This window comes from Oncorhynchus keta, chromosome 21 (assembly GCF_023373465.1).
Source record: "Oncorhynchus keta strain PuntledgeMale-10-30-2019 chromosome 21, Oket_V2, whole genome shotgun sequence".
In the NCBI taxonomy this organism is placed as follows: domain Eukaryota; kingdom Metazoa; phylum Chordata; class Actinopteri; order Salmoniformes; family Salmonidae; genus Oncorhynchus; species Oncorhynchus keta.
The window spans coordinates 23,603,052-23,631,025 of record NC_068441.1 but is presented as its reverse complement, the minus strand read 5'-3'; the positions used below and the strand labels follow the sequence as shown (position 1 = coordinate 23,631,025).

At 44.2% G+C, this 27,974-nt stretch overlaps 3 protein-coding genes across 5 annotated transcripts in view; 1 reads left to right on the top strand and 2 right to left on the bottom strand.

The window, feature by feature from the left end:
• Positions 1-7,928, top strand: part of apof (apolipoprotein F) — a 41,074-nt gene extending 33,146 nt beyond the window's left edge. The window contains exon 2 of the mRNA XM_052473548.1: positions 6,138-7,928. Coding sequence (XP_052329508.1) covers positions 6,185-7,507 — 1,323 coding nt within the window. The 5' untranslated portion in view covers positions 6,138-6,184 and the 3' untranslated portion in view covers positions 7,508-7,928. The remainder of the gene's footprint in view (positions 1-6,137) is intronic.
• A 1,135-nt stretch (positions 7,929-9,063) lies between these two features.
• On the bottom strand, positions 9,064-16,411 carry gpr84 (G protein-coupled receptor 84). Its single transcript, XM_035767831.2, has 2 exons — positions 16,210-16,411; positions 9,064-15,163 (listed from the first exon to the last, which is right to left on the bottom strand). The coding sequence occupies exon 2, from the start codon at positions 15,160-15,162 to the stop codon at positions 13,909-13,911; it is 1,254 nt and encodes a 417-aa protein (XP_035623724.1). The 5' UTR covers position 15,163; positions 16,210-16,411; the 3' UTR covers positions 9,064-13,908.
• A 263-nt stretch (positions 16,412-16,674) lies between these two features.
• The window catches only part of LOC118380874 (zinc finger protein 385A-like), a 92,233-nt gene continuing 80,933 nt past the window's right edge, over positions 16,675-27,974 (bottom strand). For all 3 annotated transcript variants that reach the window (XM_052473547.1, XM_052473545.1, XM_052473546.1), the window contains 5 exons: positions 26,759-26,930; positions 24,374-24,703; positions 21,535-21,722; positions 20,664-20,750; positions 16,675-20,491 (listed from right to left, as the gene is read on the bottom strand). In XM_052473547.1, coding sequence (XP_052329507.1) covers positions 20,219-20,491; positions 20,664-20,750; positions 21,535-21,722; positions 24,374-24,703; positions 26,759-26,930 — 1,050 coding nt within the window. In that variant the 3' untranslated portion in view covers positions 16,675-20,218. The remainder of the gene's footprint in view (positions 20,492-20,663; positions 20,751-21,534; positions 21,723-24,373; positions 24,704-26,758; positions 26,931-27,974) is intronic.

Sequence of the window (27,974 nt, the reverse complement as noted above, 5' to 3'; positions counted from 1 at the left end):
GAGTTAGAGAGCTAGAGTTGGAGAGCTAGATTTGGAGAGCTAGAGTTGGAGAGCTAGAGTTAGAGAGCTAGAGAGAGCTAGAGTTAGAGAGCTAGAGTTGTTGGAGAGCTAGAGTTGGAGAGCTAGAGTTAGAGAGCTAGAGTTGAGAGCTAGAGTTGGAGAGCTAGAGTTGGAGAGCTAGAGTTAGAGAGCTAGAGTTGGAGAGCTAGAGTTGGAGAGCTAGAGTTGAGAGTTAGAGAGCTAGAGTTGGAGAGCTAGAGTTGGAGAGCTAGAGTTGGAGAGCTAGAGTTGGAGAGCTAGAGTTAGAGAGCTAGAGTTGGAGAGCTAGAGTTGGAGAGCTAGAGTTAGAGAGCTAGAGTTGGAGAGCTAGAGTTGGAGAGCTAGAGTTAGAGAGCTAGAGTTGGAGAGCTAGAGTTGGAGAGCTAGAGTTGGAGAGCTAGAGTTGGAGAGCTAGAGTTAGAGAGCTAGAGTTGGAGAGCTAGAGTTGGAGAGCTAGAGTTGGAGAGCTAGAGTTAGAGAGCTAGAGTTAGAGAGCTAGAGTTGGAGAGCTAGAGTTGGAGAGCTAGAGTTGGAGAGCTAGAGTTGGAGAGCTAGAGTTGGAGAGCTAGAGTTGGAGAGCTAGAGTTGGAGAGCTAGAGTTGGAGAGCTAGAGTTGGAGAGCTAGAGTTGGAGAGCTAGAGTTGGAGAGCTAGAGTTAGAGAGCTAGAGTTAGAGAGCTAGAGTTAGAGAGCTAGAGGTGGAGAGCTAGAGTTGGAGAGTTAGAGAGCTAGAGTTGGAGAGCTAGAGTTGGAGAGCTAGAGTTGGAGAGCTAGAGTTAGAGAGCTAGAGTTAGAGAGCTAGAGTTGGAGAGCTAGAGTTGGAGAGCTAGAGTTGGAGAGCTAGAGTTAGAGAGCTAGAGTTGGAGAGCTAGAGTTAGAGAGCTAGAGTTAGAGAGCTAGAGTTGGAGAGCTAGAGTTGGAGAGCTAGAGTTGGAGAGCTAGAGTTAGAGAGCTAGAGTTGGAGAGCTAGAGTTGGAGAGCTAGAGTTGGAGAGCTAGAGTTGGAGAGCTAGAGTTGGAGAGCTAGAGTTGGAGAGCTAGAGTTGGAGAGCTAGAGTTAGAGAGCTAGAGTTAGAGAGCTAGAGTTGGAGAGCTAGAGTTAGAGAGCTAGAGTTGGAGAGCTAGAGTTAGAGAGCTAGAGTTGGAGAGCTAGAGTTAGAGAGCTAGAGTTAGAGAGCTAGAGTTAGAGAGCTAGAGTTGGAGAGCTAGAGTTGGAGAGCTAGAGTTAGAGAGCTAGAGTTAGAGAGCTAGAGTTAGAGAGCTAGAGTTGGAGAGCTAGAGTTGGAGAGCTAGAGTTAGAGAGCTAGAGTTGGAGAGCTAGAGTTAGAGAGCTAGAGTTGGAGAGCTAGAGTTGGAGAGCTAGAGTTAGAGAGCTAGAGTTGGAGAGCTAGAGTTGGAGAGCTAGAGTTGGAGAGCTAGAGTTAGAGAGCTAGAGTTGGAGAGCTAGAGTTAGAGAGCTAGAGTTGGAGAGCTAGAGTTAGAGAGCTAGAGTTAGAGAGCTAGAGTTGGAGAGCTAGAGTTGGAGAGCTAGAGTTGGAGAGCTAGAGTTGGAGAGCTAGAGTTGGAGAGCTAGAGTTGGAGAGCTAGAGTTGAGAGCTAGAGTTAGAGAGCTAGAGTTGGAGAGCTAGAGTTGAGAGCTAGAGTTGGAGAGCTAGAGTTAGAGAGCTTTAGAGAGCTTGAGAGCTAGAGTTGGAGAGCTAGAGTTGGAGAGCTAGAGTTGAGAGCTAGAGTTGGAGAGCTAGAGTTAGAGAGCTAGAGTTGGAGAGCTAGAGTTAGAGAGCTAGAGTTGGAGAGCTAGAGTTGGAGAGCTAGAGTTGGAGAGCTAGAGTTGGAGAGCTAGAGTTGGAGAGCTAGAGTTGGAGAGCTAGAGTTGGAGAGCTAGAGTTGGAGAGCTAGAGTTGGAGAGCTAGAGTTGGAGAGCTAGAGTTAGAGAGCTAGAGTTGGAGAGCTAGAGTTAGAGAGCTAGAGTTGGAGAGCTAGAGTTAGAGAGCTAGAGTTAGAGAGCTAGAGTTGGAGAGCTAGAGTTGGAGAGCTAGAGTTGGAGAGCTAGAGTTGGAGAGCTAGAGTTGGAGAGCTAGAGTTGGAGAGCTAGAGTTAGAGAGCCAGAGGTGGAGAGCTAGAGTTGGAGAGTTAGAGAGCTAGAGTTGGAGAGCTAGAGTTAGAGAGCTAGAGTTAGAGAGCTAGAGTTAGAGAGCTAGAGAGCTTGGAGAGCTAGAGTTGGAGAGCTAGAGTTGGAGAGCTAGAGTTAGAGAGCTAGAGTTGGAGAGCTAGAGTTGGAGAGCTAGAGTTGGAGAGCTAGAGTTGGAGAGCTAGAGTTAGAGAGCTAGAGTTGGAGAGCTAGAGTTAGAGAGCTAGAGTTGGAGAGCTAGAGTTAGAGAGCTAGAGTTAGAGAGCTAGAGTTGGAGAGCTAGAGTTAGAGAGCTAGAGTTGGAGAGCTAGAGTTGGAGAGCTAGAGTTAGAGAGCTAGAGTTGGAGAGCTAGAGTTAGGAGAGCTAGAGTTGGAGAGCTAGAGTTAGAGAGCTAGAGTTAGAGAGCTAGAGTTGAGAGCTAGAGTTAGAGAGCTAGAGTTAGAGAGCTAGAGTTGGAGAGCTAGAGTTAGAGAGCTAGAGTTAGAGAGCTAGAGTTGAGAGCTAGAGTTGGAGAGCTAGAGAGCTAGAGTTAGAGAGCTAGAGTTGGAGAGCTAGAGTTGGAGAGCTAGAGTTGAGAGCTAGAGTTGGAGAGCTAGAGTTAGAGAGCTAGAGTTGGAGAGCTAGAGCTAGAGTTGAGAGCTAGAGTTAGAGAGCTAGAGAGAGCTAGAGTAGAGAGCTAGAGTTGGAGAGCTAGAGTTGGAGAGCTAGAGTTGAGAGCTAGAGTTGGAGAGCTAGAGTTGGAGAGCTAGAGTTAGAGAGCTAGAGTTGGAGAGCTAGAGTTGGAGAGCTAGAGTTGGAGAGCTAGAGTTGGAGAGCTAGAGTTGGAGAGCTAGAGTTGAGAGCTAGAGTTGGAGAGCTAGAGTTAGAGAGCTAGAGTTAGAGAGCTAGAGTTGGAAAGCTAGAGTTGGAGAGCTAGAGTTGGAAAACTAGAGTTGGAGAGCTAGAGTTGGAGAGCTAGAGTTGGAGAGCTAGAGTTAGAGAGCTAGAGGTGGAGAGCTAGAGTTGGAGAGTTAGAGAGCTAGAGTTGGAGAGCTAGAGTTAGAGAGCTAGAGTTAGAGAGCTAGAGAGCTAGAGTTGGAGAGCTAGAGTTGGAGAGCTAGAGTTGGAGAGCTAGAGTTAGAGAGCTAGAGTTGGAGAGCTAGAGTTGGAGAGCTAGAGTTGGAGAGCTAGAGTTGGAGAGCTAGAGTTAGAGAGCTAGAGTTGGAGAGCTAGAGTTAGAGAGCTAGAGTTGGAGAGCTAGAGTTGGAGAGCTAGAGTTAGAGAGCTAGAGTTAGAGAGCTAGAGTTAGAGAGCTAGAGTTGGAGAGCTAGAGTTGGAGAGCTAGAGTTGGAGAGCTAGAGTTGGAGAGCTAGAGTTAGAGAGCTAGAGGTGGAGAGCTAGAGTTGGAGAGTTAGAGAGCTAGAGTTGGAGAGCTAGAGTTGGAGAGCTAGAGTTGGAGAGCTAGAGTTAGAGAGCTAGAGTTAGAGAGCTAGAGTTGGAGAGCTAGAGTTGGAGAGCTAGAGTTAGAGAGCTAGAGTTAGAGAGCTAGAGTTGGAGAGCTAGAGTTGGAGAGCTAGAGTTGGAGAGCTAGAGTTAGAGAGCTAGAGTTGAGAGCTAGAGTTAGAGAGCTAGAGTTGGAGAGCTAGAGTTGGAGAGCTAGAGTTGAGAGCTAGAGTTAGAGAGCTAGAGTTGGAGAGTTAGAGTTGGAGCTAGAGTTGAGAGCTAGAGTTAGAGAGCTAGAGTTAGAGAGCTAGAGTTAGAGAGCTAGAGTTAGAGAGCTAGAGTTGGAGAGCTAGAGTTGAGAGCTAGAGTTGGAGAGCTAGAGTTGGAGAGCTAGAGTTAGAGAGCTAGAGTTGGAGAGCTAGAGTTGGAGAGCTAGAGTTAGAGAGCTAGAGTTGGAGCTAGAGTTGGAGAGCTAGAGTTGGAGAGCTAGAGTTAGAGTTGCTAGAGTTGGAGAGCTAGAGTTGGAGAGCTAGAGTTGGAGAGCTAGAGTTGGAGAGCTAGAGTTTGGAGAGCTAGAGTTGAGAGCTAGAGTTGGAGAGCTAGAGTTGGAGAGCTAGAGTTGGAGAGCTAGAGTTGGAGAGCTAGAGTTAGAGAGCTAGAGTTGGAGAGCTAGAGTTAGAGAGCTAGAGTTGGAGAGCTAGAGTTGGAGAGCTAGAGTTGGAGAGCTAGAGTTGGAGAGCTAGAGTTAGAGAGCTAGAGTTGGAGAGCTAGAGTTGGAGAGCTAGAGTTGGAGAGCTAGAGTTGGAGAGCTAGAGTTGGAGAGCTAGAGTTGGAGAGCTAGAGTTGGAGAGCTAGAGTTAGAGAGCTAGAGTTAGAGAGCTAGAGTTGGAGAGCTAGAGTTAGAGAGCTAGAGTTAGAGAGCTAGAGTTAGAGAGCTAGAGTTGGAGAGCTAGAGTTGGAGAGCTAGAGTTGGAGAGCTAGAGTTGAGAGCTAGAGTTGGAGAGCTAGAGTTGGAGAGCTAGAGTTGGAGAGCTAGAGTTGGAGAGTTAGAGAGCTAGAGTTGGAGAGCTAGAGTTAGAGAGCTAGAGTTAGAGAGCTAGAGTTAGAGAGCTAGAGAGCTAGAGTTGGAGAGCTAGAGTTGGAGAGCTAGAGTTGGAGAGCTAGAGTTGGAGAGCTAGAGTTAGAGAGCTAGAGTTGGAGAGCTAGAGTTGGAGAACTAGAGTTGGAGAGCTAGAGTTGGAGAGCTAGAGTTAGAGAGCTAGAGTTAGAGAGCTAGAGTTGGAGAGCTAGAGTTGGAGAGCTAGAGTTGGAGAGCTAGAGTTGGAGCTAGAGTTAGAGAGCTAGAGTTGGAGAGAGTTAGAGAGCTAGAGTTGGAGTTGAGTTGAGAGCTAGAGTTAGAGAGCTAGAGTTGGAGAGCTAGAGTTGGAGAGCTAGAGTTGGAGAGCTAGAGTTGAGAGCTAGAGTTGGAGAGCTAGAGTTGGAGAGCTAGAGTTAGAGAGCTAGAGTTAGAGAGCTAGAGTTGGAGAGCTAGAGTTGGAGAGCTAGAGTTGGAGAGCTAGAGTTAGAGAGCTAGAGTTAGAGAGCTAGAGTTAGAGAGCTAGAGTTGGAGAGCTAGAGTTGGAGAGCTAGAGTTAGAGAGCTAGAGTTAGAGAGCTAGAGTTGGAGAGCTAGAGTTAGAGAGCTAGAGTTGGAGAGCTAGAGTTAGAGAGCTAGAGTTGAGAGCTAGAGTTAGAGAGCTAGAGTTAGAGAGCTAGAGTTAGAGAGCTAGAGTTAGAGAGCTAGAGTTAGAGAGCTAGAGTTAGAGAGCTAGAGTTAGAGAGCTAGAGTTAGAGAGCTAGAGTTAGAGAGCTAGAGTTGGAGAGCTAGAGTTGGAGAGCTAGAGTTAGAGAGCTAGAGTTAGAGAGCTAGAGTTAGAGAGCTAGAGTTAGAGAGCTAGAGTTAGAGAGCTAGAGTTAGAGAGCTAGCTAGAGTTAGAGAGCTAGAGTTAGAGAGCTAGAGTTAGAGCTAGAGTTGGAGAGCTAGAGTTAGAGAGCTAGAGTTGGAGACCTACAGTTGGAGAGCTAGAGTTGGAGAGCTAGAGTTGGAGACCTAGAGTTGGAGACCTAGAGTTGGAGAGCTAGAGTTGGAGAGCTAGAGTTGTAGATTTAGAGAGCTAGAGTTGGAGAGTTAGAGAGCTAGAGTTAGAGAGCTAGAGTTAGAGAGCTAGAGTTGGAGAGCTAGAGTTGGAGAGCTAGAGTTGGAGAGCTAGAGTTAGAGAGCGAGAGTTGGAGAGTTAGAGAGCTAGAGTTAGAGAGCTAGAGTTAGAGAGCTAGAGTTGGAGAGCTAGAGTTGGAGAGCTAGAGTTGGAGAGTTAGAGAGCTAGAGTTAGAGAGCTTGAGTTAGAGAGCTAGAGTTGGCAAAAAGCCAGTTACGAGTGTTTGCCCCTTCACAAGCCAAAAATCGAATCGTTGGTTTCGACAAATAACAAATATTGAGTTGAAGTTTATGTAAACGTGCTATTTAAAAAAACATTGATTTTGACTGACTGTGTACCTCAATGTCTTCCCCAGATTCCTGTGTGCAGCTGGACTGGAATAGAACTCTCACAGGCAAAATTATGCATCCTAAGATCAAGTGGCTGTTTCTGATTCAACTACTGCTGATTGAACAGGCTCTGTGTAGGACACCAACTCCCCCTGCTCTGAAGAACACTCCGGCCTTCAAGACCTCTGTCTTAGGGGAGGGGGACACTATCAAAAAGGGGAAGCAGTTGCGCCTTGGGTCCCAGACCCAGCTTGGGCTTCCATTAGGTGCAGCGGAGAGTGCGGCCCCTGAAGAGTGGGTGGTGCAGGATGAGGCCAGGGCACAGTCTGCTCAGCGTGTCGTCACCACGCTCAAGGCCAAGCTGCAGGGCAGAATCCTCATCCAGGCCAACACCAGCTGTGAGGAGTTGCTGTCTGCCTCCACCCTGCAGGACCCCTCCTCCGCCCTGTTGCCCCGGGAGCTCCTGGGCCTCTCCCTAGTGCCCGTGCTGGTGGTGGCAGGCTGTCCCCGGGAGGCCCAGACCTTGGTCCTCAGGCTGTACAACCTGCTGGGGGTGGAGGACACTGAGGAGCTCCTCATAGAGGTGGAGAGTCTGATGGCGAGTGGAGCACCCCATCCCAGAGCCACAACACCCCCTGCCTCACATGTGGGGAAGGTCCAAGCAGAGCGCCACCTCCAGGCAGTGATGTTCAACATCCAGCAGCTGGCCAGGGCTGGGGAGGGCCATAGGGGACAGGGGGCCTCTGGAAAGGGGAAGCAAGAGCAGTGTCAGGGCTGGACCAGGGTGAATGGGACCCTGCTGTTAGGGGATGCGATGGAGGGAGCCACAGGGGGGCTGGAGGAGGCGATAAGGGCCTGTGAGAGCCAAGGGTCCATGTGTGCGGGTGTGTCCCGTAACAGAGGGCAGTACCAGGCAGTTCTGAAGCCAGGCAGCCGGGTGGTGCCTTCTGAGGACTCTGACTCAGAATGCTGGATTCGACAATGCCAGGTGCAGGAGGAGAAGTCACCTGTGGCCTCAGGGCGGCGGGCGGGGCGGGCGCGGCGCAGCCCCCAGCGGAACTGCGTCAACAAGAAGGAGGAGCGGGTGTACAACGTGGTGGAGTGGATCCCTGTCGTCAGCACCCTTTACAACCTGGGCACGGCCGTCTACTACACCTCTGTCAACTGCTCCGAGATGGCCAAGGAGAGAGCCATCCTCAGCGCCGTCGACCTTGGCACAGACGCCCTTATGGCCGTCACTGGGGGAACAGTGGGTGTAGCGGGCTACGTTGCCGGGGCAGGCGTGAAGACGGGGGTGAAGGCTGGGATCAAGTACCTGCTGTCCTCCATGAAACAGCATGAGGACCTAATAGTTAATGAGTACAGTTGGGAGGAGGGAGTCATTACCATACAGTAAACAGCCAGTAGCCTGGTAGGTAGTCAGATATGATTTTGCTTCAGCCAATGGCATCATAAAGAGATGTGGCGACCAGGAAGTGGTCTCAGGGAACCCCTGAGTCAACCCTCTTAGACCACCTTGACCTCTCCTCCACCCCATCCTCTCAACCCAAACCCCTCCTCTCCTCCTTCAGCATTATTGGTCAGGTCAGACTCAATTTCCACCTCTGATACTTCAAGTGCAGGGACTATTCTAACGGTACTACTAATCAGTTGATGTGTTGTTGTTCTGCCTCCTCTGGAAACAGATGGAGCAAAATTCAAGCTGGCTATTTGTAAAAATGTAAACTCATTGATTTATAGGCAACTTTTCATTGGCATGAAAGTGTGCAACTGCCCTTGAAAAAAATAATTGATTGATTAAATTATCATTCTCGCTAGTTGTTTTTTTACGACTACTTTTGAGTGTCTTCTTTACCAAATCCATAACTTCATCATTATATCAGGTAAGAATGAGTCATGACTGATTGAATATAAACTTTTAGCTTAGTCATTTCAAAGGAATTCACAACACTTTTCCAGAGCCTTTCAATGTGTTTTTTTCACTGCAAAAAAGTAAGTTGAGACATTTTGTACATTCTGCATCACTCCTTCAAGAGAAATATAGTATTCTTTCTAACAAAGATATCTACATATATTTCAGGATGTTGTGTATCCCTGGAAATAATCAGAATTCATGGGAAAATGAACGTTTTTTAAACATGGCTTGCACAAAAAAAGGTATCTTGGCACAATTTACCCGGGTATGGGGTAATTTGAGCCACGAAAGGGAGTAAGTTAAGCCGCCTACACATTTCTGTACTGAATTCAATATAACCACTACCTTTTTAAAAACATGTCTATCTTTATTTCCGAAACACAATTCAACACATTTTTTTGTCTTTGAATCATTTTAAGCATCTTTGAACAAAGACTTTGTACTTTTTTAAAACACTTTTAACATGGGCCAGGCCCTGTTGTTACCTCATCTCCCAGCAATAATACCTTGCATTATGTCTGAGTAGAAAACTTGCTCAACTTGCCATTAGCTCAACCATTGCCCACCCAGCTACAAGGATGCACTTTTATGCTAAGTTTAGGACCTCATATTGAAGTTTATAAAGACCCCAACTGATGTATAAAATGATCTGCTTTGGTTTAGACTTGAGTGTGTGTGTGTGTGTGTGTGTGTGTGTGTGTGTGTGTGTGTGTGTGTGTGTGTGTGTGTGTGTGTGTGTGTGTGTGTGTGTGTGTGTGTGTGTGTGTGTGTGTGTGTGTGTGTGTGTGTGTGTGTGTGTGTGTGTGTGTGTGTGTTTATTTACTTGCTTATCTCGATTCTTCATCTGTATTTTTGGACCTAACTTGCTTACCTCCTTTTCCATGTGGTTTCTTCCATTACAGACTACATGAAATGATGACCTCCTCCTAAATATTGGTCAAATTATACATTTTGTGTTTCCCAACAATGCAGAGAGAAAATAAAAAAATATAGATTTTTAAATGATAACATGAGGAATAAATACACAATGAGTAATGTTAACTTGGCTATAAACATGGGGCACCAGTACCGAGTCGATGTGCAGGGGTACCAGTTTTTATTTTATTTTTTATTTTATTTCACCTTTATTTAATCAGGTAGGCAAGTTGAGAACAAGTTCTCATTTACAATTGCGACCTGGCCAAGATAAAGCAAAGCAGTTCGACAGATACAACGACACAGAGTTACACATGGAGTAAAACAAACATACAGTCAATAATACAGTATAAACAAGTCTATATACAATGTGAGCAAATTAGGTGAGAAGGGAGGTAAAGGCAAAAAAGGCCATGGTGGCAAAGTAAATACAATATAGCAAGTAAAACACTTGAATGGTAGTTTTGCAATGGAAGAATGTGCAAAGTAGAAATAAAAATAATGGGGTGCAAAGGAGCAAAATAAATTCATTAATTAAATACAGTTGGGAAAGAGGTAGTTGTTTGGGCTAAATTATAGGTGGGCTATGTACAGTTGCAGTAATCTGTAAGATGCTCTGGCAGTTGGTGCTTAAAGCTAGTGAGGGAGATAAGTGTTTCCAGTTTCAGAGATTTTTGTAGTTCGTTCCAGTCATTGGCAGCAGAGAACTGGAAGGAGAGGCGGCCAAAGAAAGAATTGGTTTTGGGGGTGACTAGAGAGATATACCTGCTGGAGCGTGTGCTACAGGTGGGAGATGCTATGGTGACCAGCGAGCTGAGATAAGGGGGGACTTTACCTAGCAGGGTCTTGTAGATGACATGGAGCCAGTGGGTTTGGCGACGAGTATGAAGCGAGGGCCAGCCAACGAGAGCGTACAGGTCGCAATGGTGGGTAGTATATGGGGCTTTGGTGACAAAACGGATTGCACTGTGATAGACTGCATCCAATTTGTTGAGTAGGGTATTGGAGGCTATTTTGTAAATGACATCGCCAAAGTCGAGGATTGGTAGGATGGTCAGTTTTACAAGGGTATGTTTGGCAGCATGAGTGAAGGATGCTTTGTTGCAAAATAGGAAGCCAATTCTAGATTTAACTTTGGATTGGAGATGTTTGATATGGGTCTGGAATGAGAGTTTACAGTCTAACCAGACACCTAAGTATTTGTATTTGTCCACGTATTCTAAGTCAGAGCCGTCCAGAGTAGTGATGTTGGACAGGCGGGTAGGTGCAGGTAACGATCGGTTGAAGAGCATGCATTTAGTTTTACTTGTATTTAAGAGCAATTGGAGGCCACGGAAGGAGAGTTGTATGGCATTGAAGCTTGCCTGGAGGGTTGCTAACACAGTGTCCAAAGATTTGAGGTAAATTTGAGGTAAATAATTATTTTATTTTTTTCAATTTGTTAGCTTTATGTAGGCTATTTTTACATAGTTGGTAATGGCAATAGAAGTACATTTTTAGGTTTGTATCATTTTCCTTTAGATTTGGATAGAATGTTGTTTAACCACATGACAAGGATTTTGAGATATGAAGACGTCATTATAAATTAAACTGTTTCACGAAAATGTGCATATGAAAACCATAACTGGCACGCAGATGGGTAGAAATGGTAAGATAAATTGTCATTCAACGTGAGAAAGGTTGCTGACTCCTTGCCTATTACCGGCAACTTCAGGAGAGTAATGGCAGAATCTGCAAAGAGCGGGAGGAGAAGAGTTGGGTCAGGTTAAGGTTTTTTTCTTCTGGTTATCTAGATCTCTGGAGCCCTCTTGAGGCAGTTCTCTTATTTCATCAAAACAAAATACACGTTTACATTTTTTTTCAACCAATTGATTGGTCAAAAGAACAGATGACTTTCAATCTACTAAGATTTTTTTTATTTTTAAATCTGGGACAGCCCTACTGTATATACAAAAGTATTTGGACACCCATTCAAATTAGAGGATTCGGCTATTCAGCCACACCCGCTGCTGACAGGTGTATAAAATCGAGCACACAGCCATGCAATATCCATAGACAAACTTTGGCAGTAGAATGGCAACATTTTGGGAAGGCCCTTTTCTGCTTCAGCATGACAATGCCCTCGGGCACAAAGCAATGTCCGTACAGAAATGGTTTGTTGAGATCAGTGTGGAAGAACTTGACTGGCCTGCACGGAGCCCTGACCTCAACCCCATTGAACACCGTTGGAATGAATTGGAACTCCAACTGCGAGTCAGTCAAGTCCCTGCAGCAATGTTCTTATGTATAGTGGAAAGCCTTCCCAGAATAATGGAGGCTTATATAGCAGGGACTTATAGCAGCAAAGGGGGGACCAACTCCAAATGAATGCCAGTGATTTTTCAAATGTAATGTTCACATACTTTTGGTGATGTGCATATCCTCTAGAGGGGTTCCCCTTCCAGCATCCCTCATACTTTGTCATGGGGTGCAAAGAAAATGTTGCTGTTTAAAATAATTTTCTTGCAATTCTATACATTTTTGCCATGTCTGTGTATTAATTTGATATTTGAGTGACAAAAAAATTACAACTATCTATGGGCTAAAAAAAACTAAATAGGAAAGAAAATGTTGGCTGACATGAGCTAGTTGATCTGGACATTTCTGACAAGTTCTAAATAGCTCTCTAAGGTATGCAGTGACTAACATGACAAGAGGAACTGATGATGCACTACCCAATTTAGAAATTGCACCTCTTAGAATTGCACCAATTTAGAATTGCGTCCCACAGTTAGGGAAACATTGCTCTACTACAGAGTTCTCCAACAGCTGGACGGCGGGGGATTTATCTTTTTTTTGTATTGGTTGACATAAAATACTGCAAAAACAGCAAATCAACTCCAAATAATATTTTCATTTGGGATATTTGGTTCCAAAGTATTCCCACGCATATTAGAGAGGGATATGTGATCATATTTAATTGTAAGCAAGGTTTGACATTATTATGTTTTATGTTATATCTGTTTGGGCTTCTTGCAGTCAATTTACAGTTGACACATTTATTTGTAATTATGTTCTGGCCCCCTGATAATCCACTCAAGAAAACATCGTCCTCTGGCTGCATCTAGTTGATGATCCCTGCTCTACTATCTCATTATCTAATCTATTCTCCTTCTCATCCTCTCTTCCCTCTCCAGGTGAGCCTGACATTCACTCGGTGCAGCCCTTCACCAAAGTGGACCTTGGCCAGATCCCCTTCCATGAGATCATCAGAAACTTCCAGATGCTGGAGGCAGAGAAGATCCCAGAAAACCCCTTCTTCCTCTACCCTGACACGCCCAAAGTGGAGGGCTTTGGGAAGTACTACACAGAGAAGAGTGGAGGTGAGCATACCAGAGTAACCTTATGCTTGTGGTGCAATGGAAGTGTGGATTCTTGATATATTTTATAGTTTGTTACAAAGAATTTGACATCCTTCTTGCAAGATGAGAGTTGATTGATACTCATCTAAAGAATTTACCTTTTTCTTTTCAGCACATTACATTAAGTACATAGAAACTAAGCTGCTTTTCATCACTAAAGAGTGAGTATTCCACATGTTGTGTAAATGAAATGTCCTATGTGTAAAAGGATAATATCCTATGTTTCCAAATAAAAGGTACTTTGAAGTAATAAGGAGACATAGATGTGTTTTTGCTTCACTGTCCAAATTCATATGTATTTCAAATATCATTTATAATGTACCAAAGTTGTCAGTGTTGTATTTGGTCCCATATTGTTAGCACACAATGACTACATCAAGCTTGTGGCTACAAACTCCTTGGATCCATTTTCAGTTTGTTTTGGTTCTGTTTTCCCCAATAGAAACTGAATGGAGTAAATTCTGATGATGCCATAATTAGGAAAAAAAACGAGTCAATCACCTCTCACTATTACCAATAATGGGGGAGATTTTGGGGGTGTATGATCTTTGTCCCTTTGTAACTTTCTCTCATCATTCACAATTCATTCAGGATCTATAATCATGGTAGTGTCCACATTCATGTAAAAGTGTTCACAAATATATTATAGTATTACAATAAAAGTGACACCAAAAATACCATTCACCATTCACTTCCTATTGGACAAAACATAATCCGTAACACAACCAAAACAAGCTGTAAATGCATCCAACAAGCTTGACGTAATCATTGTGTGCAAGGAATATGGGACCAAATACTAAACTTATGACTATTTAAATACACTAAGGGAAATGTGTCCAAATACTTGACATCTTCAAATGGGGGGGCTAGATATATAAAGTGCTTCCATTTCTAAACGTTAAATCAGATAAGTATGAAAATACCCTCAAATAAAAAGGTGACAGTCTGTGTGTGCTGTCACTTTTTATGAAACATTTGATCTCAAATCCAAAATGCTGGAGTACAGAGCCAGATTAAAAACATTTATCATTACTGTCCAAATACACATGTACAGTAGGGGAGTGTAAATGAACAGACAAAAGTACAATGGCACAGACAATAAATAAACACAAGACGTAAAGGAGGCTATAGTTCTTTGCATAACTATCTCCCTGTTGGTGGCTTCTGGCTTCCTGCTGGAATAAAATAGAGTTCCGGATTAGATTTGACCACATTATATGGCCGCTCTGAAAGCTATTTCATGTACGGGGACAAAGGCTTAACAGTAACTGTACATTGGTGTTTGTAACTGGGGAAAAAACGAGCATAATCTTAGCTCAAAATAAATTTGCCCTTTCCAAAAATCACAGAAAAGCACATTTTTCCCTTGCTAGGTGACAGTAAATGTAATATTCAGGAAGGAGGAGAGGAAGTTAGACAGGAGGAAGTAGCTCAATCCATACCAGTGTGGGCTGAGAAAAGTGAGTGATAATTACCAATGTGTGGTTGTCTCATGTACCTTAATTGAATACACTGACTAAAGTCAATCTGAATAACTGCATCTACTAAACAACCAGCATGTATAGGTCACCGTGTCCAGAGGTGTGTGAAGGGTGTGGCGGCCCTGACTAGAAGGGCCCGGTAGGCCTGTCCGAACTGGCGGTTCATGACAGCGTAGAGCACAGGGTTAATACAACTGTTGAGCCAGGTGAGGTTGGCACAGAACATGTGGAGCACCTGAGGTGCACGGTTCTGCTTATCAGCAATGTTCAGCAGCAGGAACGGGACAAAACAGCCCACGAAACACAGGAAGACAGTGAAACACATCCGGGTCACACGTCTAAACTCAACATTGTCCCCTGAAGAGGTGGTGGAGGAGGAGGGGGCAGTGATGGGGGCAGGAGTGGCCGAGCGGGGCACAGGGTTGAGGGCAGGGGTTAGCTCCTGTGCCCCTGCTAGGTGAGCTGAATGCGAAGTTAAAGCAGAGCCCCAGGTGGAGTGGGAGGACTGGGCTTTCCCAGGGTGCACCTTCACCTCTACCCCCTTGTATTGGGTTAGTTCTGCCTGGCTGCTCAATTCACAGCTCTGGGTGGTGGCCACCCCGCTCCCGACTCCACTATCCCCCTCCGTCCCTTGTTCTGATGAGTTTGGCTTCTTTTGTGACGAGCGTCGGCTAAACCGGTAGCGGACCAGTGCCAGTGCCGCCACCCTGACTCGCCTGTAAATGAGCAGGTAGAAAATCCCCACGCAGCCCAGGCCGATAAAGAAGTAGAAGAATAGCAGCACGGTGGTGTAAGGGCGCCCCCTGGTGCGGTGGAAACTGCAGGTGCACACCTGTGGAGCAAATACATAAACGGGCCAGAGTGGGCCAAAGCTGGCCAGGCCCAGGGCCCAGGTGGAGGGCAGGAGGAGAGCCAGGCCTCGACCAGAAAACACCCGCTCAAACACATCCCGCTTCGTCACCAGCAGGTAACGGCTGGCCGCGATCAGACACAGGGTGATGATAGAGACAGAGTTGGAGAGAAAGAGGAGGAGGCCAAAGATGCTGCACCAGAGAGGTCCGCCCCTCCAGCGGAGGTGTAGGTAGGAGTCGACAGAGACGGGCTGCAGCAGGGTACAGTACAACAGGTCCGCCAGGGCCAGGTTCACTATCAGCACGTTGAAACGCGTCCGCAGCCGGGTGTCCGTGGCGAAGGCCAGAATGGTAAGGATGTTCCCCACCGTTCCAACTATAGTAACTACCGAACCCCACAGCACGCCGAAGTAGCGGTAGGCCTCCACCGAGGGGTGGTGGCAGGAAAAGGTGTCATTCTGCACGTCACCTGTGACGTTCTCCAGCATCCTGGGAAGAGAGAGGTATCAACTTTATTATTCCCCAGGTCAGGGGGAAGTTGGATTGGAAACACAATGATATAAATCATATAAAGTTGATTCCACATCAGATACGCATAACAAATGTATTGCACATCACATCATTTACACATTATACACAGAGAGAGAAGAGAAATTTCAAAATGATCAGCTGTCAGTCAAATAGTGGCAGGCTGTTGACGAGTGGGGTTAAGTCAGAGGGGTGCTGTAGGTTCAGGATTCCTAGACCACTTCCTGCTTGTTGAAAAAATGTGGTGAACCATTAATTGTTCTCTGTCATGTTGGGGTGTTCCACACATGTTCAATAATGTCATGTTTCAGAACCAACCTTGACTTTGTCAGTAGCTGTTCTTGTTATTTCTGCTGCTCTTTTTACCATTCAAATAATTGATGTTGTTTGGTGTTCTGTGCATATCAGATCACAGCCTTCCCAATAAGGCATGTACTGTAGTAGATATACTGCAGCTACTTCAGCATGACTACAGAGGCAATAACGTTTTGACTGACTAAATTCAACACCTTAATAATGTGTAAAAGAAACCGTACGTTATAAATACAGTATCTATTTTACAAATGGATAAAATTGGAGGGGTCACCGCCCCCTCAATGGACAATACACTTCAATGGACATGCTGTATCATAATATGACTAAGGAAATCCATTCTTTCTCCCACTAGGATTGTATAGCAGACTTGACAATATAATCCAATGCCTTTGATGGAATAACTATTCACTTTCAGTTAGTGTTCCTGGAAATGAACTGTTAACACCATAATAAATACAAATGTAGATGTCAGACAATTCTGTTAGATGTCAACGGCTGTACAATAGAGTACAGGACAGTACATTCCTTTTGATAATAGTTCTCTATATGGGGTGAATAATTAACTCACATCACGGAAGTTGATCTGAAACACGAGAACATCAACTTCCACAGGTAGTGTTAACACAGGAATATGACTATCGAACAGAGTATCACCACAAAAAACAGAATAAATCCTGAAGTTTATTTCTCACCTCAGTTCTAACGTTTTCTGTCAAGGAGTCTGTGTCTCTCTATGCAGTATCTTGGCATGTGTGTTGTCCTGTGTGTCGTGGTTGTTCTGTTGTCTCAAAGCCTTTATGCAGTTTATCAGTCACTTAACTGGTTCCTTCTCCTTTTCACCTCTTTTGAGCTTCCTCTAGTCTTCTCATTGGTAGATCCCTGTGACCTCATCAAATGTGATGCAATGTGTGTGTTTTCTGTTTCATGACGGATGTTTCTCAATTCTGGTCAATTCCGAGTTTTCATAGCAAATAATTCGTTATTTTTCTGATTTCCTCACCTACTGGCCACTGTATCCTCATTTTGTTAGAAATGCTCACTCTGCACTACTAGTCAGACATAAGACATTAAAACTTAACAATCAGTATTCAAAAGCATTTCTATCAGCATACATTGCGCAGTATGTAGCATCACCACCACAGTCATTTTGTAAATAATTTATTCATCTTCAGTTTGTTTATTCAACAATAAGGAAGCTCTTTTGCCAACATCGCTAAAACAGTCTATAATGATTCAATATTATCTCCGAAATAACATTTAATATATTTGTACACATAATTTATTTATTTATTGCAATGAACAAGAATCGTTAGCAGGAGTGCTGTAAGTATTGCTACAATTTCTCAGTCCTTTACCCTTCTAATACTGTATGAGAAAATAATTGTTTGGTGGCTTACAGGAGCAACCGGCTCCATCTGTATGGGTTAGTGTGAGTTTGAGTATGAATACACTACCGGTCAAAAGTTTTAGAACACCTACTCTTTCAAGGGGTTTTCTTTATTTTTTAAACTATTTTCTACATTGTAGAATAATAGTGAAGACATCAAAACTATGAAATAACACATATGGAATCATGTAGTAACCAAAAAAGTGTTCAAATATATTTTGATTTGTTTACATGTGAGGTTCTTTAAATAGCCACCCTTTGCCTTGATGACAGCTTTGCACACTCTTGGCATTCTCTCAACCAGCATCGTGAGGTGGAATGCATTTCAATTAACAGGTGTGCCTTGTTAAAAGTTAACTTGTGGAATTTCATTCCTTCTAAATGCGTTTGAGCCAATCAGTTGTGTTGTGACAAGGTAGGAGTGGTATACAGAAGATATACCTATTTGGTAAAAGACCAAGTTCATATTATGGCAAGAACAGCTAAAATAAACAAAGAGAAACGACAGTCCATCATTATTTTAAGACAATACGGAACATTTCAAGAACTTTGAAAGTTTCTTCAAGTGCAGTTGCAAAAACCATTATGCACTATGATGAAACTAGCTCTCACGAAGACATCCACAGGAATGGAAGACCCAGAGTTATCTCTGCTGCAGAGCATAAGTTCATTAGAGTTATCAGCCTCAGAAATTGCAGCCCAAATAAATGCTTGACAGAGTTCAAGAAACAGACACATCTCAACATAAATTGATCAGAGGAGATTGTGTGAATCAGGCCTTCATGGTCGAATTGCAGCAAAGAAACAACTACTAAAGGACACCATAAGAAGAAGAGACTTTCTTGGGCCAACAAACACTAGCAGTGGACATTTGAGATTTTTGGTTCCAACTGCTGTGTCTTTGTGAGTCTTTGTGTGGGTGAACGGATTATCTCTGCATGTGTGGTTCCCACCGTAAAGCATGGAGGAGGAGGTGTGATGGTGTGTGGGTGCTTTGCTGGTGACACTGTCTGTGATTTATTTAGAATTCAAGGCACACTTAACCAGCATGGCTACCACAATATTCTGCAGTGATACGCCATCCCATCTTGTTTGGACTTAGTGGGACTATCATTTGTTTTCAACAGGACACTGACCCAACACACCTTCAGGCTGTGTAAGGGCTCTTTGACCAAGAAGGAGAGTGATAGAGTGCTGCATCAGATGATCTGGCCTCCACAATCCCCCGACCTCAACCAAATTGAGATGGTTTGGGATGAGTCGCACCACAGAGTGAAGGAAAAGCAGCCAACATGTGCTCAGCATATGTGGGAACTCCTTCAAGACTGTTGGAAAAGCTGATTGAGAGGATTACATTTTTTATTTAGCTTGACAAGCCAGTTAAGAACAAATTCTCATTTATAATGATGGCCAAGGAATAGTGGGTTAACTGCCTTGTTCAGAGGCAGAACAACAGATTGTTACCAAGTCAGCTCAGGGATTTGATCTAGCAACCTTTTAGTTATAGGCCCAATGGTCTAACCACTAGGCTACCTGCCGCCCCGAGAGTGTGCAAATCTGCCAAGAATGCCAAGAGTGTGCAAATCTGTCATCAAGGCAAAGGGTGGCAATTTGAAGAATCTCAGAATTGTTTAACACTTTTGGTTACCACATGATTCCATATGTGTTAGTTCATAGTTTTGAATTCTTCACTATTATTCTACAATGTAGAAAATAGTAAAAATAAAGAAAATCTCTTAAATTAGTTGGTGTTCTACAACGTTTGACCGGTAGTGTACATGAGGCAGAATAGGACAACGGTCTCCTCTTAAAGTGGAAATATATGATTCATTTCATTACTCTGGAGGAAATTTTGGCTTGATATCTCATATTATACTACTATCACTCACATCGCTGCTTGTGATGAGCATGTGAGAGAAAATACAGGTTCATATGAATTTCCCCTTTGTGAACTGTAACAAACGTGTCCTACTTCACTTCAAACATCCATCACAGTGTTTCTCACTCACACCACACTCAACATGCTACCATCTGGGTATAGGATCACAGGTCAGCAATCACTCCTGGAAGGGAAAACCCACCTCCCTTGTGTTCTCACTAGAAGAGGCTGGTGCCATCAGATATCAGAGGGACCCTGTTGTTAACTGTATAGAACCAATTGACTTCTCGTAACAGTTCCAGTCCGTAACATGTCCCACTCTCCCTTTCTCTCTGACTTCTTACAGACAATAAGACTGAAAGAGGAGGTATGCTAAGAAAACAACAGTTAAATAAATGGTTTATCACAAGTCTATCATTTTTCATTGCATTCATTCACATTTCTTAAAATATCTTATTCAGATTTCTTAAAAATATTTAGCTCTACCTTGGTGAATTCAGTACACATTTCTGCCTTGAGTTACAGTGGGGTTTCTCTATTCCTTCCTTGCTTCCTTCACTTCTCTCTCTCTCTCACCTGATCTGACAACAGAGGATATATAGACTAACATCTATTATCCTCAACACAACACTAGAACATATATCTAGAACCTGGAAACATACAGTACAATGTACCTTGTGCCTGGATCTGCAGAGCAGGCACCTAATCTAGAACCTGGAACTACAGAGTGGGGTACAGATGTAGGATCTTCATTTTATCCAGTTTGCTACAGCAGGAAATAATCCTGCAACAACAGGAAATGTGAATTATTATGTGGATTATAATTAATGGACATTTTTGTGGGGGTTGATCCATTTGAATAAGGGAAAGTCAAGTCTGAAATTTCAGTGGAAATTACAAACCCCATAGGCCTTTTTAGGACTCAAATACACTACAAATTTTCTGCAACAGGTTGATTAAATTGAGATCCTACACCTGTAGATACTGCACTTGGATTATTGAACACCCCAACAGGGTTTTGCAGTATGCAACGTATATTGCAGATGGCTTTGGGTGGGAGTTCACTGAACCAGAAATGCAGAGATGTGGAGGAAATAGAACACTCAGTCTACTGAGTCACCCTCAGCCAGGATACATGTTTGACCTGTACAAATATTTTTAACGGAAGGTTAGAGGAGGGTTAACGGAGGGAAAGCATTGACAGAAAGTCCATCTTAGTCTGTCATGCATCCTTCCTCTTTAAAATGTCTGCAAGATGTCCATCCTTTGCTTTGGAATTTATTAAACAAAAAAGGGTAGAAGGGTAGAGAGGAAAAGGCATAGTCTTTCCTATTTCAAATATTTAAGTTTTAACATCTGTTTATTATCTATCAATGGTTTTCCCTGTTTTACTTCACAGTGTGCTCCTTCCTGATAGTGCCCCATCCCATCACCGTCAATAAGGGGAGAAGAGGATTGGCCCATGGGTGGTGCGCATAGGCCCAGGGGCGGGCCTTAGGAGGCTGAGGTGCGTGCCTTGTAGTGTGCCATGTAAGAGGTGGTGGTGGGGATGGTAGTTCTGAGTGTGAGAAATGGCACCAGGGGCACGCAGCTGAGCCAGCTGATTGGAGGAGGCAGCGGCTGCCATCGCCGCGGCAACAGCCAGGGGGTTAGGAAACAGTCCATGGCCCAGCGTTTTTGGAAGTTCCTTTGAGAAGGTCAAGGATGACTGAGATCCAGAGAGAGAAACAGTGTAAAGGTTCAAATTAGTAATGAGTAAGGTGAGAGAAGAGGCAAACTGTGGTATGCTGTCTATTAGACAACCCTGAGCTAAATGACTGAATCATCAAATAATGATTTAGAAATATTGCTATAGCCTATACACATAATTGGATCATTACCACAAAGTCTGTGCGATTCTTATGCCGGCTAAGGAGGGGATTGGGCTTCCCTGCGACTCCATCCCGATGCCTTCGACTGGATATATGCTGAAGAGAAAAATATGTGGGGCGTTATAGGTTTTCTTGTTTCTCCAAATGAGCATCCTTCTTTCAGTGAGGTATCTGAATGATGAATTAAGCTTTAGGTATAAGGTACTGTTGCCTCTAGATGCTGATCTGTGGTTAGTTTTGCATTTCCCCCACTAATGGTTAAGGTTAGGATTGGGGGAGGGGTAGCTGATCCCAGTAGTGGAACATGTACCCAGTTCTCACATTTAAGTTAAAGTAAAGAAACTTTCATAGAAACTTACTCAAGTAAAAGTCACCCAGTAAAATACTACTTGAGTAAAAGTCTAAAGTATTTGGTTTTAAATACACTTAACTATCAAAAGTAAAAGTATAAATCATTTCAAATTCCTTCATTTAAGGATAGCCAGTGGCGCACTCCAACACTCAGACATAATTTATAAACAAAGCATTTGTGTTTAGTGAGTCCGCCAGATCAGAGGCAGTAGGGATGACCAATGATAAGTGCATGAATTTGACCATTTTCCTGTCCTGCCTGAGCCTTCTAAATATAACTGGTGCTTTTGGGTGTCAGAAAAATGTATGGAGTAAAAAGTACATCATTTTCTTTAGGAAAGTTATGAAGTAAAAATAAAAGTTGTCAAAAATATTCACAGTAAAGTAAAGTACAGATACCAAAAAAAAACGACTTCAGGAGTACTTGAAAGTATTTTTGCTTATGTATTTTACACCACTGGCTGATCCTAGATCTGTACCCAGGGGAAACTACACTCTTGGGCAGTGGTCGTGTTACTTACTCACTCACCTGTTTGAGCTGCAGCTCAGAGTTCACTCTCACGTTGCAGATCTCACAGTGGAAGGTGCGTTCCTGAGTGTTGTGGTCCGAGGGCAGCCCCCCTGCCTGGTCTGGGCTCAGGTTAGGGCCCAGCCGAGGGTACGTTTTTATGGGGCCCAGCCCACTCCATGCCTCCAGGATGGTTTTGTGTTTGGTACCTGTTACCCGTGGAGAGAGTGGTAGAGAAGGAAATATTAGTCGTTGTTGTTTGTAAATTTTAATAACACTAGGCCTGATAACTCCTTGATTACATTTTCTCTGTGGAGTGTAATGTAGTTCTACATTTCATGATGTTCTTGTTCATTTCAAAACTTTGATATGTTATGTATTTTTTGTACTATTAAGAAATTACAGAACTTTATAATTTTAATATAGAATAGGCCATTGTGACTTTTGTTTAAACTATTGAATTATTTTGCACCTTAAAATCGATTTTGCGTAGCCTGCACATCCACATGCTGCTCCGTGCATCAATGGAAATGTGTCTCCCAAGGCAAGCCTTTCTCGCTGCATATCCAGCACAAGTTATTGTCTTCCTCGGTTGAATAAATAACGTATTGTTTTTGTGTTTACAAAATGATTTGCAGTATAAACTTTCATCACAGCCGGCAGGGTAGCCTAGTGGTTAGAGCGTTGGACTAGTAACCGGAAGGTTGTGAGTTCAAACCCCCGAGCTGACAAGGTACAAATCTGTCCTTCTGCCCCTGAACAGTCAGTTAACCCACTGTTCCCAGGCTGTCATTGAAAATAAGAATGTGTTCTTAACTGACTTGCCTGGTTAAATAAAGAAATAAACAGCCGCCAACACAGGCCACACTCGGTCACCCAGAAGCAAGGTACAGTAAGTGTTTGGATATATTAGTATTAGTATGTTCCTTAAATGATCATTGTAATTAACCTAGCCCTCAGAAGAGTATTGTGGACTAGATCACATTGAGGCTAATTGAGCATAGAAAGATGAGTAGGCCAAAGCAGTATATTGAGTCAGAAAGTGTGGTGACATTGACTAGCCACTAGAGAGCACAGCTAAACATGTTCAGGATTAGGCTATTCAGCAGTTTTGGTGACCTATCTCCTGCTCTGTTCTTGTCTTGTCATGTAGTACAGAACCATTATCTCCTATTTCTCTTGTTCATTCTCATTTCACGGTCAGTCCCTGTTCACACCTTCTTTTGGCTCTTTTTTAAAGGAACATTTCCTTCTCTCATTTCTCAGTCTAGTACAGGGAAGGGCAACTGGTGAAACCAAATTTAGCTTAGGGCCCCCAAAAGGCTAGTGCCGGCTCTGACTACATGTGTGAGTATGGATGTGGGTAAGCAGACTGAGCCCCACATGATGAGTTAAGATTTTTGGTGGCCCCCACCCCTATCAAAGTTTCCCATCCCTGGTCTTGATTATACTGTACATTAGAGGTAACTGACAAAATAAAGGAAACACTTGAGTAAATTAAGTATACAAAGTATATTGAAAGCAGGTGCTTGGTGCTTCCACACAGGTGTGGTTCCTGAGTGTACCAAGTAATTAACATGGCATCATGCTTAGGGTCATGAATAAAAATGCCCAGTTGCCTATTATTTTGGCTACTATGGCTAGAATAAGAGATCTCAGTGACTTTGAAAGTGAGGTCTCAAAGGAGCATGAGGTTAAGGATTAGCCCCTTTTTTCAATGTTCGCCTAAAATGACATACTCAAATCTAACTGCCTATACATCAAGGCCCTGAAGCAATGATATGCATATTCTTGGTGCCATTTGAAAATAAACACTTTGTAGTTTATGGAAATGTGAAAGTAATGTAGTAGAATATAACACATTAGATCTGGTATAAGATAATACAAAGAACAAAACAACCATTATTTTGTATTTTTTTGTACCATCATTTTTGAAATGCAAGAGAAAGGCCATAATGTATTATTCCAGCCCAGATTTTGGCCACAAGATGGCATCAGTGTATGTGCAAAGTTTTAGACTCATCCAATGAACCATTCCATTTCTGTTCAAATGTGCCTATTTTGTTTATTAATAACTTTTCATGTTCAAAATTGTGCACTATGTAATTACCTCCAGGTGTGTATGTTTTGGAGGGATGGCTTTAGGAAACACAAACATAACTAGTAGTCCCATGTGGCTCAGTTGGTAGCGCATGCCACTTACACCACCAGGGTTGTGGGCTCGATTCCCATGGGGGACCAGTATGAATGAAAATGTATGCATTCACTACTACAAGTCACTCTGGATAACAGCATCTACTAAAATGTCATATTGTAACTAAAAGAAAACAATGAACCAGACGCATGGAAGTATTGTCCTGTCTCTCTATGTGGTGAATGAAAGCCAAGCTGTTCTTCTGTCATTTGAGTTGAGCTGGTTAATCTAGCTTTGAACACACTGAAATATTCATTGTTAACTCTCCTTCCCTGGGAGTGTGACTTAGGTACTGTGTGTGCATCAGAAGCCCTGGCTTAGTATTGCAATATTTGGCCTTGTGAAGTTATTCAACCACAATGCCTTAGCCGTGGTTTGCAGTGTATTCATAAATCCTTGAGTGGAAGAAAATATATTTAATCAGTTATGCCACTGTGTGTAGTTTTGTCCCTTGTGTGTAACAGTGGTATCCCATGATTCAATATCAGAGATCAGGGTGTGAAGGAGGACACATCAAATGTTGTGTTTGTAAAAGCTCAAGCATCACTTTGTGTGGCTAATTTTGAGGCTGCTGAGAAGGCAATATCCATCTATGCCGGAATGTTCAATGACAATAGACTTTATTACACATTGCGTTATCAGTTCTGTCTTTAGAAGGAGCCTTACCTTTGTTGTGCGCCTCTAGCTGAGAGAGGGAGTTGACGGCCACTTTGCACAGTGAGCAGTAGAGCAGCTTCTTGGCCTTGTCCTCCTCAGACTCCCCTGAAAAGAGGCTGGGGGCTGGGGTCAGGGTGTCAGGGGGGCCCGCCATGGGGGTGTCCACCTGGGGGGCACAAAGGGCCGAGGAGGGGATGGAGGTGGAGGTGGTGGGCATAGGTGTACTCAAAGGGGGCATGGATGGACACACAGGGAGCAGGGAGGTGTCTTGGACCGACATGGGGATGGGGCTGGGTGTCATGTCTGAGCCGTTTGAATGTGGGCGGGACTGGACGTCATCTGTGAAGAGAACAGATAGGAAATAGAACATTTTCTACCATATTTTATACAATGGGTGGTTCTAATCCTGAATGCTGATTGGTTAAAAACTTGACTTTGTCTCGGGCCTAACAACACCCATGCCAATATATCCATAAACACCGGATTCTTGGGCATTATCACTTACGTGTAGAGCACACCAGATAATAATATGATGATGATGATGCTGCGGCACTAGTACAGTACTATGTCTGAACTTACAGGGTCAAAACTCTGCCCCAGAGGGCCACACATCTGTCTCCCCTATCTGGAGTGAGTCAGGGTAGGGTGGAATATCTGGGTCATGTCAGGTTATTCAGGTTGGAGAGGGTGGACGGAGGGTCAGTAGAACAGCACAATAATCTTAATGTTACTGTAACTTAACCACTGTATGTAGCACAGGGTCATCTGGCCTGCCAATTGAACCAAGAGATAAACAAAATACAAGTGTTGAGAGCCAGTAGAGCCTTCATACTACATATATTTAACCACTCCCCACCACCCTCCTCTCCTCTGCAGGCCAATCCCAGTGACGGATGCCTGGGAAGCTGATTCTTGTCAGTGCTGACAGAGGCGTCTCTTAGCAGACATCCCTCCGTACGACTGTTCTGTTTCACCCCTGATCTCTGACTAAACAGCTGAACTTTACACACACACAGACTGAAATGTGTGTGTGTGTATTAAGGTTAAATCTCTGTGTGGGTTCAGCATGTGTGTGTGTTTTTTTTGGGGGGGGGCTCCCTCTGCTGTTTCCTGAAGTCCACAATCATCTCCTTTGTTTTGTTGACGTTGAGTGAGAGTTTATTTTCCTGACACCACACTCCGTGGGCCCTCACTTCCTCCCTGTAGGCTGTCTTGTCGTTGTTGGTAATCAAGCCCACTAATGGAGTGTTGTCTGCAAACTTGATGATTGAGTTGGAGGCATGCATGGCAACGCAGTCATGGGTGAACAGGGAGTACAGGAGAGGGCTGAGAACGCACCCGTGTAGGGCCCCAGTGTTGAGGATCAGCGGGGTGGATGTTGTTCCCTACCTTCAGCACCTGGGGGCGGCCAGTCAGAAAGTACAGGACCCAGTTGCACAGGGCCGGGTCGAGACCCAGGGTCTCAAGCTTAATGATGAGTTTGGAGGGGACTATGGTGTTGAATGCTGAACTATAGTCAATGAACAGCATTCTTACATAGGTATTCCTCTTGTCCAGATGGGATAGGGAAGTTTCCAGTGTGAAGGCAATTGCATCGTCTGAGCACCTATCAGGGCGGTAAGCAAATTGGAGTGGGTCTAGGTTATCAGATAGGGTGGAGGTGATATGATCCTTGACTAGTCTCTCAAAGCACTTAATGATGACAGAGGTGAGTGCTACGGGGCGACAGTAATTTAGTTCAGTTACTTTTGGTTTCGTGGGAACAGGAACCATGCTGGACATCTTGAAGCATGTGGGGACAGCAGACTGGGATAGGGAGATTGAATATGTCCGTAAACACAGGATGCGGCTGGGGATGCAATCTGGGCCGTCAGCCTTGTGAGGGTTAACACGTTTAAATGTTTTACTCACATCGGCCACGGAGGCGAGCCTATAGTCTTTGGTAGATGGCCGTGTCGTGGCACTGTATTGTCCTCAAAGCGAGCAAAGACGTTGTTTAATTTGTCTGGGAGCAAGTCGTCAATGTCCGCGACGGTGCTGGTTTTCTTTTTGTAATCCGTGATTGACTTTAGACCCTGCCACATATGTCTCGTGTTTGAGCCATTGAATTGCGACTCTACATTGTCTCTTTACTGAAACGTTGCTTGTTTGATTGCCTTGCGGAGGGAATAACCACACTGTTTGTATTCGGTCATGTTTCCAGTTACCTTTCCATGATTAAATGCAGTGACTTGTGTGTGTTTAGGTTATGTCTCTGTGTGGGTTCAGCATGTGTGTGTGTTTAGGTTATGTCTCTGTGTGGGTTCAGCATGTGTGTGTTTAGGTTATATCTTTGTGTGGGTTCAGCATGTGTGTGTGTGTGTGTGTGTGGTGTAGAGCACAGGTGGTGCTTACCCTGTTTGCTAGGGTTAGGGCCTGGGCTGGATGGTGGGGGGCCTGGTGGAGAGGGGGCGGCTGTGGGGAGAGTGGCCAGCTTGTCACCCTCCTGGGGGCGAGTCTTGGAGGTCTCAATGCCTTTTACCCTCCGAGCATGGCGGTTCCCCTTATAGTGGGCCTCTGCCTGACTCTGAGAAAAGAACATGGGGAGGAGAGGGCATGACATGATATGTCACATCATATTCCACATGGGTATTATTATTCACACTCTTCTGAGCACCATGCTTATCTGATATCTGCGTATATCAGAAAGAAAAAAATATATACCCAATCTTTAGCAGATGATAATTCGCTCACTCCAATAGCAGCCTTAGCATGGCCATGGGACACCACGCACACCCTGGCTGTTTTATTTTCACACTACGGCTGTGTCCCGTTTTCCTGTTTAGTACAGTATCTATCATCCACAGGCCTGTTTGAGACCCATTGAGGTCAATGGAGTAAACTCTAGCCATAGTGTTGACTGGACGTCTCTCAGCAGATGGCTTTAGGCTGTTATATGAGCCCAGTGCTGTCCTGCTCTGTACCTGCCTGTTCCTGTGGCTGACTGACTGACTGGCTGGCTGGCTGACTGACTGGCTGACTGGCTGGCTGACTGACTTGCTGGCTGACTGGCTGGCTGACTGACTGGCTGGCTGACTGGCTGACTGACTTGCTGGCTGACTGACTGGCTGACAGACCGGCTGGCTGACCGACTGACTGGCTGGCTGGCTGACTGGCTGGCTGGCTGGCTGACTGGCTGGCTGACTGGCTGGAGCACTCTTCAGCAGTTCAGTAGATCAATTATGCATCTCTGATTAATTTATCACTGAGATCCCCAATGTCTGCACAGGGGTGGGTTTTATTTTTATTTTTTATGTAATTTAACCTTTATTGAACTAGGCAAGTCAGTTAGGAACAAATTGTTATTTACAATGGCGGCCTACTCCGGCTAAACCTGAATGACGCTGGGACAATTGTGCGCCTCCCTATGGGACTCCCAATCACGTCCGGATGTGATACAGCCTGGATTCGAACCAGGGACTGTAGTGACTTTATAACTATCCTTGTTCAACACAAAATAGCACAAAATACAGCAGCTGAGGAGCACATGCTCTCTGTGGTGTGTTGTCAATGTGAGAACTACACTGAGTGTACAAACAGTAGGTCAGCAGTAATCATTCTTTAAGCGTTC